Source organism: Callithrix jacchus, chromosome 5 (assembly GCF_049354715.1).
Source record: "Callithrix jacchus isolate 240 chromosome 5, calJac240_pri, whole genome shotgun sequence".
Taxonomy (NCBI): Eukaryota; Metazoa; Chordata; class Mammalia; order Primates; family Cebidae; genus Callithrix; species Callithrix jacchus.
This window is the reverse complement of record NC_133506.1, coordinates 3,705,548-3,715,516: the sequence shown is the minus strand read 5'-3', so window position 1 is coordinate 3,715,516 and position 9,969 is coordinate 3,705,548. Positions and strand designations below refer to the sequence as shown.

General features: G+C 51.1%; 1 protein-coding gene across 1 annotated transcript in view; it reads right to left on the bottom strand.

The window, feature by feature from the left end:
- Positions 1-621: 621 nt before the first annotated feature.
- The window catches only part of LOC100409113 (fer-1-like protein 4), a 44,849-nt gene continuing 35,501 nt past the window's right edge, over positions 622-9,969 (bottom strand). The window contains 10 exon segments of the mRNA XM_035302781.3: positions 622-932; positions 1,034-1,134; positions 1,219-1,496; positions 1,912-2,153; positions 2,322-2,420; positions 3,573-3,658; positions 4,478-4,638; positions 5,590-5,744; positions 6,766-6,936; positions 7,125-7,252. Coding sequence (XP_035158672.3) covers positions 743-932; positions 1,034-1,134; positions 1,219-1,496; positions 1,912-2,153; positions 2,322-2,420; positions 3,573-3,658; positions 4,478-4,638; positions 5,590-5,744; positions 6,766-6,936; positions 7,125-7,252 — 1,611 coding nt within the window. The 3' untranslated portion in view covers positions 622-742.

Sequence of the window (9,969 nt, the reverse complement as noted above, 5' to 3'; positions counted from 1 at the left end):
ACTGAATATCAAGGCAGGAAGGTAGCAGTGGCCATTCTGGAGCAGGGCCAGCACCAGAGCCCCAGCTTGGGGCCTAATCAGCGCTTCCCATTAGAACCCTAGCTACATGTGGAGAACCAGGGCCCAGTGACCTTACCAGTCTACAGCCCAGGGAACCAGGAGTGGTTCCACCACCAATTTATCAATCAGATCATTTCTCGAATGTTGATGCAAGACTGGCAGGGGAAAAGCAAAGGGGAAAGGAAGCGAACTCGGGTAATGACAGCAGAAGCTCTGGAGTCAGACCCAAGATGCAGCTTTGATGTCAGCCTCTCTCAGGGATGGTGGTTAATGGGGTTTGTCAAGTCCTTAGCTGTCCTGGATCGGTGGAAGCTAGAAATAGATGAGGTGAGAGGGACCTGGCCGCTGGAAGGAGCAGGAGCAGGAGCAGTGGCAAAGCTGCTCAGAGGGTGTGAGAACCTGGCTGCCAGGGTCCTTTTCTTCCCTGTGGGGGATGGGGGCAGCCTTCTATCCCTGGGCATTCTTCAAGAAAGCCCCCAGCACCTTAGGTCACCCGAGAACATCTGTTCTCTGCCACCTGGAGGAACCGGCCTTGGACAGCATGTGATCACAGGTCAGTGGTTGTGTGCTAGGTTTATTCAGAGAAAGTACTGGACTCAGGTAGCTCATGTTGGCAAGAAAAACTTCAGAAGCAGGGATTGAAGCGTTGGCATCCTGGGTGGGTGTCCTAGGTCAGTGAGAATCACTTGTGGAGGAGGCGGAAGATGACCTCACTGATCTGGCCAGGGATGGTGTAGAAGACCAGGAGGAGGAAGACGGTGACCAGCGCCAGCAGCAGCAGCAGCACCAGGATGCGCCAATACCGGCGCCAGATGAAGAAGACAAAGGTCTTCAGTGGGTTCACAAACCAGTTGAAGGAAGTTTTGGGGCGGCTGTTGAGGGGAAGAGTGGTGTCAGGATGAGGAGGAAGCCCCTCGGCCACCCTGCCTCCCCTCGGCCCTGGCTTTGGCCCCCACCCCTGTGCCTGAATCACCTGGGCTTCTCCAGAGGCTCTGGCTCCTTCCACCCCTTCCCCACTGGCCGTTTCTCGGCCTCCTCCACGGTCAGCAGCTCAAGCTCTGCCTCTACCTTGCCCTAAAAAAGACACCCCTGCATCATTGGGAGCAGAGAGCGGGCTCAGGCCCCAGCTCAACCTGGCCTCTGTCCACATGTACCCACCGTGAGGATGTAGACATTGCCACCCGTGTCTGTGAACTCCAGGTCTTCTGACCGGCCCTTCCTCCTCCGCTTTCGCTTCTTGCCAGCCTGAGCTTCCTGTGCCTCCCGCTCCACGTCCTCTGCCTCCTGCAGCTTCACCACTGGCCACCAGCCCCGCAGGCGGCGGCAGCGAAACAGGTTGCACCTTGGCCCAGCCCTGTCATGGGCCAGCCGCACAGAGCAGAGCTCAGGGCCCCGGGCCCCACGCACCATGTCTGGTAGCTGTAACTCCAGGGATCCTGCAAGTCCAGAGCTCACCGGGTTAGGCCTGGGATCAAAGGCTCATTGGGCCCGGGGTGAGGAGGCAACACACTAGGGTTGTAAGTTGGGGCGTAGAAAGTTAAAGGGTGTGGTCAGGCCACAGCTGTGGGCCACCCATTGCCAAGAGTCAGGATCAGAGTGCCAAGGACCAAGGGCTGTGGAGTCAGCAGGTGACAAGCTAGGGTCAGATCAGAGTTGAACCAGGGACTTGGTGTGAATGGAGGTTATTGTGGTCTGGGCTTAATTAACTCAGTAATTAAACCAGAAAGCAAAGGTTCAGGCCTCCAGTCTAAAATCCCAAGATTCAAGGTTGGGTCAGAGAAGGGAACCAGGGGCCAGAGGCAAGAGCTAGAGGCAGGGGTTGAGGGTGGGGAAAGCTGAGCAGTGCAATACCAAGGAAGTCATTGGCGGAGATGCAGTCATAGTCCCAGACCTGCAGGACCAGCACTGCTGGCTGCCGGAACTCGGCCTCCTCCAGGGCGAAGGGTCCAGGCCGGCGCCGGACGCTCACCTCCCGCTCAGTGGGCAGGTAGTCAAAACGGAACACAAAGCGCCAATTGAAGTTCCCCTCCCCAGTCAGCGAGTTGAAGTGAACGTCTGTCTCCTGCTTGTCATGCTCCAGCCCCTTCACCCAGCTGGGGCCAAGGTGGGTGAGCGTCAGGTCAGGAGGTACATCAAGAACCCACTCCTCACCCAGCTCTCAGCACCACAGAGGGCCTGATGACGGGCCCTGGACTCAGCCTGAGGGCCCACACCCTTTGCAATCCCCGATTAGTGCACCACCCGCCCGGGCTGCAGGCTACCTCTTCACGTAGATGTCACTTGACATCTCTCCGGTGAGTGGATTCACGTCATCCAGCACCACATCCTCCGTGTTCCAGATGACAACTCTGAGCTCATAGCTGGGAGTGGGGGTTGGCACATTAGGGAGTGGCTTCAGACTCTCCAGAGGGGCCCTGGAAGGGGCTGCAGGAAGGAGGGACCTGGGCCAGGGCCACTGACATTCACTGGGCACCAGGAGGGTAATCCGATGGCCTGTGATCCCTTGAAGGGACAGCCCCAGCTGTCACCACCATAGCCACAGCAGATGGCACCAAGAATGGTCTGTTGGGCCAGCGAGGTTCTCCTTCCTATGAATTTGGAATCGGGACCCTGCACCATTGCATCAGACACAGAGCTAGTGCCACTACAAGCCAGAGTGTGGGTATAGAAAAGTAGTGAGTGAACAGAGAAAGCCTGTCTGCAGGGAGAAGACGGAGGATGAGAGATGGGAGATGAGAGCGTGCAGCCCCTGAAGGACAGGGGGGTGCAATATTCTGGACCCTACCCTCATGTGACCCTGTCCTGGGCTGCCATTGGGGTGCCCGGATAGCTGTTTTCTCCAGCCCAGCATCTACTTCCCCTCATTTGTTGACAGCACCATGATTTTATACTGGTGACACGCCCCCGCCCCCAACCCCAACCACCCCTCCCCACCACCACCACAGTCAATCTATGGAATTCTGGTGGGGCAGGCCCCTCCCTCCCTCCCTGGCTGGGCATGGGTAGGGGCATATCACTGGACTGGCCAACTTGAGAGTATTACAGGCCCCTGACCATGATGACAGGTTCAGAGCGCAGCGTTTAACCCAAGCTGGTCTACTGAGGCTTCTGCTATAATGGGGGAAGATGTTTGTTTCTGCCCAAATGGCCTGTCGAAGATGAAAGCCTCTCACTGTTAGACGCCACCTTGCCCCCAGAGTCAGAAAGTGACAGGCTGCTGCCACCAGAGCATCTGCATTCAGCCCTATGTGAAGTGGCTGTGCCCCACACACAACTCCACTCAGATGAGCTCAGGTTGGAAGGGGCTTACCAAAAGGTACATGGACTCAGTTTACAAGAGACACTCAACTCGCAATGGCTTATGAATGAAAGGGAACTTAGTGACACCTAACTGAAAAGCCTGTGATCAGCAGCCTCTGCCTGCTTCGCTGGGGACCCAGGTTTTCAGAGGACCCTTGTACAAGCAGACCAAGATGTGCACCTGCCTTGGGAAGCAGGGACAGAACTCTCACCTGATTGGCTGCCAAGGCTTGATGTCAACTGGGGGTGGGGCAGGCACATCTCGAGGAAAGATGTCAATCCACATGTGAAGAGATCCCTGGGGGGACAGGACCAGGCTGGAGAGCCTTACCAGGCTCCCAACCTTCCGTGACAGCTCTGTGGCCACATACTGTGTCTTGTCCTCAAGTGGAGAAAAGAACTAGGGTCAAAATGACAGGGTCAGGCAGTTCCTGGGAGATGAGGATGAAGGTGGAGTCTGAAGTGTGGGTTCCAGGATCAAGGTTAGGTTAGGGGTTCAAGGATGAGGTCCAGGCTAGACATGGTGGCTCAGGCCTATAATCCCAGCACTCTGGGAGTCTGTGGAGGGTAGATCACTTGAGTTCAGGAGTTTGGGCAACATGGCAGAACCCTGTCTCTACAAAAAATATAAGAATTAGCTGGGTATGATGGTGGACTCCTGTAATTCCAGCTACTCCAGAGCCTGAGGTGGGAGGATCACTTGAACCCTTAAGGTGGAGGTTGAAGTGAGCTGAGATCGTGCAACTGCATTCCAGCCTGGGCAACAGGGCAAGACCCCATCTCAGAAAAAAAAAAAAAAAAAAGATCCAGAAGGGGAAGTTGAGGTCTAGATCTTAGGAACCTGGGGGGAGATCAGGTTGGGAACCCCAGAAGTGAGCCTTGGTACTCAGGGTGGGGATCCTAGGACTAGGCTTGGGGTGAGGGTGTGGTCCAGGATGGAGGTCCAAAGTGGGTGCGACACAGGGACTAGCAATGGGAGCTGTAGTTAAGAGCTACAGGTGGCACCCAGCTAGACATCTTGGGGAAAGGCCATCCTGGGGACCCAGGGGCCAGGATCAGGTGGGCGTCCTGGGATTCCAGGAGTCATGTGATGCTGAGGCTGGGTGCCCTTCCTCACCTGCAGCAGCCCCGGGCTGCGGGGATGGTAGAGAGGACGTATTTCTACATGCTCGGGTACCAGTTGGATCCCAAAATCTGGCATTTCCTGCCAGCGCTGCAGTACAAGCAATGCCTGGGCCTCTTCAGGGTCCCCACTTGCCACCTTGAGGCCTCTGCTGCCTGAAACAAGAGGTATGTGAGCTTGGGTTCCACACAGGTTCCAGCTTTCCTCCCTCCCCCTCCCCCTGCCCAGCCACAGAAACTCTTAAGCTGGGGAAGCCCCTCTGTATTGGATAAAGCCCTGTGGACTAGGAAAGTAGGTCTGTAATACGCAAAAAGGGGAAGCTGCTATAACATTGCCCAGTGAAGAGCCAGCAGTCAGTGGGACAGTGGGATTTGAGATGCCACTTCTAGACCCTGTTTAGAAAATAAGCCACCAGAAACACAAAAAAAGGAAAAAATAAAAAATTGAAAAAATAAAAAGAAAAAAGAAGTAAAAAATAATGAGAGAAAATAAGCCACCAGAGCAAGTACAGTGGCTCATGCCTGTAATCCCAGCACGTCTGGAGGCCAGGATGGGACGATCGCTTGAGTCCAGAAGTTTGAGACCAGCCTGGGCAACATGGCAAAATCCCATCTCTACCAAAAAAAAAAAAAAAACAGGTGGGCGTGATGGTATGCCCTGTAATCTCAGCTACTCTGGGGGACTGAGGTGGGAGGATTGCTTGAGCCTCGGAGGTCCAGACTGCAGTGAGCTGAGATGGCACCATTGCACTCCAGCCTGGGTAACAGAGTGAGGCCCTGTCTCAAAAAAAAAAAAAAAAAAAAAAAAAAAAAAAAAATGTCTCCACCCATTTAATTCTGCAGCCACTTTGTGTTATATGGGACACTGTATGGGGCCTCTGTGTTCTAGGAACTTGATTAGCTAAGGATCCACTTTTGCTTTTTGGGGGATCACACACTCACCAATAAAGACTTTTCTCCCTAACACCTAAGAACCTTGTCCTTACTCCACCAAATTCAGCTCTGCTTGCTGAAGCAATGGGTTATTTTGGGGGGCACACAAGACTGGGCACCTGGGACCCCTGTACCTTCAACCAACATCTTGTTTGAACAGAAAGGGGCTGGTACCTGGGGGCAGGATCTCAGGCGGTGTCAGAAAGACTTTGCTGCCCACCTTGACGGCACCAGCTCGGTATTCAGGGGCAGGGAGGCCGCAGCGTTGGCACAGCCCCGCCAGGATCTGGGAAGGCCGGAATGCATCACGCCAGGCATTGTAACCATCCCTGTAGGCAGAAAAGGAAGATGCGTCAGCTGGGGCTGGTGTAGGGACACAGTTGGGTCTAGGGGCAGGGATGATGTCATGAAGACATGAGGTTCAGGTTCAAAACTCCAATGGGAGACAGGTTAGTCCTCATTTATGATGATGAAACAAAATCTAGGCCGGGTGCTTCTATTAAGAAGATACTGGGCCAGGCGTGGTGGCTGTAACCCCAGCACTTTGGGAGGTGGGCAGATCACAAGGTCAGGAGTTTGAGACCAGCCTGGCTAACATGGTGAAACCCTGTCTCTAGTAAAAATATAAAAATAGCTGGGTGTGGTGGCAGGCACCTATAAACCCAGATACGTGGAAGGCTGAGGCAGCAAAATCATTTGAACCTGGTAGGCAGAGGCTGCAGTGAGCCGAGATTGTGCCATTGCATTCCAGCCTGGGTAACAGGGCAAGACTCTCAAAAAAACAAAAAAGATACCTATCTTATTACCTCTGTTTTGCAAATGAGAAAACTGGGACTCAAAGAGGTTAAGTGGGCCAGGCGCAGTGGCCCACACCTGTAGTCCCAGCACTGTGGGAGGCAGAGGTGGGTGGGTCACTTGAGGTCAGGCATTTGAGACCAGCCTGGGCAACATGGTGAAACCCTGTCCCTACTAAAAATACAAAAATTAGCTGGGCATGGTGGCCCACACCTGTAATCCCAGCTACTCAAGAGGCTAAGGCAGGAGAATCGCTTGAACCCAGGAGGCAGAGGTTGCAGTGAGCCGAGATTGCGCCCCTGCACTCCAGCCTGGGTGACAGGCTGAGACTCCATCTCAAAAAATAAATAAAAAAGAGGTCAAGTGACATTCATTACAAGATCCCAACTCCCAAGCCCAAGTCTTGACCACTGAGCTATGTCTTGGTTGGCAGTGGCAGGGATGGGAAGGTCCCCTTCCTTGAAATCATAGGATCTGGGACACAAAAGGGAACGTGAGCTTGAATGTATTTGGACAGAAACTTAGAACAGCTCCTGTGGGTCCTGCTGGACTCACACGTCATACAGGGAGGCCAGCCCACAGTTTGCTCTGTGGTGGCTATAGAATCTATTTTCCAGATCAATGTGGGTCTCCCCGATGAGGTCATCAGAACCCACAAGGTCATGATCAAATATGGCCACCGTCATCTCCGTCTCAGCTGGGAGAGAGATGCTTAACTCCAGGATCCTGGCAAGGAGGGAGAGGGGCTGAGGTCACTTCCATGCTCCAGGAAGTGGTCTGGGGAGGGGTGGGGTGTCAGCAGCTCCCATCCATTCCCCTGCAATCCCTAGGCCAGCAGCCACAAGGCCACAGGGCTGGATGGTCAAGTTGCTCCCCCAGCTACCCCATTCCCACCCCGCAGGGCCCAGCCTCACTCTCCAAAGATGGGGTTGAGCTGCTTGGGGATATAGCGCTCCTTGGTGTCCTGCCGCTCCCGGCCAGCGCTCACTACCACATAAGGGTCTGCTTTGCCGTTGGGGTCTGCAGGAGCCAGGTTGGTAGCCTAGGGGAACAGCACGGAGTGAAATTGAGAGAAACGTCATTACGATAACCCAGGGTTACCCTTGTCGGACCTAATTTCCTATTGAGTGTAAGCAGGAAGTTAGCAAGGAGAGATCTCCTACTATGAGATGATTTTTATTTTCAATTAGTTATGAAATAGTTAAGACATACAAATAGGTATATAAGAAAAGTACAATGAAACAAAGTATTTTTAAAGATGTATAAGGGACTTACTTACTATTCAACTCATAACTTTCTATATGGTTTGCATTTTATTTTTTAATTTATTATTTCTTTTAAATAGAGATGGGGGTTTCACTATGTTGCCCAGGCTGGTCTCAAACTCCTGGCCTCAAGCAGTCCTCCTGCCTTGGTCTCCCAAAGTGCTGGGATTACTGGCATGAGCCACCATGCCTAGCTTCCTTCATTGTTTGATAATCATTTTTCTTCTTTTGAAATTATATCCTGTGTAGAGCCAGTCATGGTAGCTCACACTTGCAATCCCAGCACTTTAGGAGGTCGAGGTAGGTGGATCACTTGCTGTATCAGGAGTTTGAGACCAGCCTGGCCATCATGGTGAAACCCCATCTCTACTAAAAATATTAAAATTAGCCAGGGGTGGTGGTGTGCCTGTGCCTGTAATCTCAGCTACCCAGGAGGCTAAGGCAAGACAATTGCTTGAACCTGGGAGGCGGAGATTACGGTGAGCTGAGATCATGCCACTGTACTCTTGCCTGGGTGACAGAAAAAAAAGAAAAAAAGAAATCATATACTGTGTAGTTTTTCCCCTCCCCACCCCACTTTTCTTTTTGTAGAGACAGGGGTCTTGCTATGTTGCCCAGGCTGGTGCTAAACTCCTGGCCTCAGCCCCCAAAGTGCTGGGATTACACAGTGTGCGCCACCACACCTCCAGCTCTGTATAGTTTCTTGACTGAAAGTTGTTTGGTGATTAATTTTTTCAACTGTTGTTTGCCTAAAGTCTTCCATTTTTTCCCTTTCTTGAACGAGTATTTCCTAGGACACAATTCAAGGGTGATAGTTATTTTTCTCTGGGTGCTTTGAATATATTATTCTATTTTTCTTCCAGCACTTTTGGTTGCTGTAGAGAAGTTGATAGGCTGTCATTCCGTTGTAGTAATCTGTTTTCTCTCTGATTACCGTTTCATCTTTTTTATTTAGAGATTGGATCTCATTCTGTGGCCCAGTCTGGTCTTGAGAACTCCTGGCCTCAAGCAATCCTCCCACCTCAGCCTTCTGAGTAGTTGGGATTACAGGCATGAGCCACTGTGCCAACTTATCTTTTTGCTTTTGTATATTTACATTTTCCATAGCACTTACGCCTTTTTTCTTTCTTTTTGAGACAGAGTCTCACTCTGTTGCCCAGGTTGGAGTGCAGTGGCACAATCTCAGCTCACTGCAACCTCTACCTCCCCAGTTCAAGCGATTCTCCTGCCTCAGCCTCCTGAGTTGCCGGGATTACAGGCATATGCCACAAACCCCGGGTAATTTTTGTATTATTAGTAGAGACAGAGTTTCACCATGCTAGCCAAGCTGGTCTCGAACTCCTGACCTCCGGCGACCCGCCTGCTTTGGCCTTCCAAAGTGCTAGGATTACAGGTGTGAGCCACCACACCAGGCCACATATATGCCTTTCTAGCCACTGTAACATTTACTTATTTTGTTAATGTTTGTTTCTCCTACTAGAATGCAAGCTTCACAAAGGCAAAGCTTTTTTTTTCTCCTAGTGATTACATATTAATTTTATTAGCTGAAATCTCTTTCCTCTCTTGTCCTGTCCAAATCCTAGTTAGGGATACTCAGTCAAGCCTTCATTTCCTGTGCCGGACAGCCTTGGTGGTTCACACCTATAATCCCAGTGCTTTGGGAGGCTAAGACAGGCAGGAACTCAAGAGTTCAAGACTAGCTTGGGCAACATGGCAAAACCCTGTCTCTACTAAAAAACAGAAAAAATTAGCTGGGCATGGTGGCATGTGCCTCTAATCCCAGCTATTTCAGGGGCTGAGGTGGGAGGACTGCTTGAGCCCGGGAGGTCAGGCTGCAGTGAGCCATGATCATGTCACTGCACCCCACCCTGGGCAACAGAGCAAGACCCTGTCTCAAAAAAAAAAAAAAAAAAAAAAAAAAAAACCCACAAATTTACTACAAAGCTACAGTAATAAAGGAGTAGGGGCATAAACACAGATCAGTGGAACAGAATTGAGAGTCCAGTCAATCAATTTTCAACAAAGGTACCTAGACCATTCAATGGGAAAAGAACCATCTCTTCAACAAATTTTGCTGAGACAACTGGACAGTCACATGTGAAAGTATGAGGTCAGACCCTCACCTCACACTATATACAAAAACTAACCTCGAATGGATCACAGGCTTAAATGTGAGAGCCAAAACTACAAAACTCATAGCAGAAAACAAGCAAAAGTCGTCATGACCTTCGATATTGCAAAGGTTTCTTAGATATGACCAAAAAGCACAGTCAACAAAGAAAAAAAAACAGGATCGCTGGACTTCATCAAAACTAAAACCTTTTATGCTTCAAAGGACATTCTCGATAGAGTGACAAGACAACCTAGAAAGTGAAAGAAAATATCTGCAAGCTATAAGAATCTGGTAGCCAGAATATACAAAGAACTCCTACAACTCAGCAACAAAACAACAATCAATCTAATTTTAAAATGGTCAAAGGACTTTGACACTTCT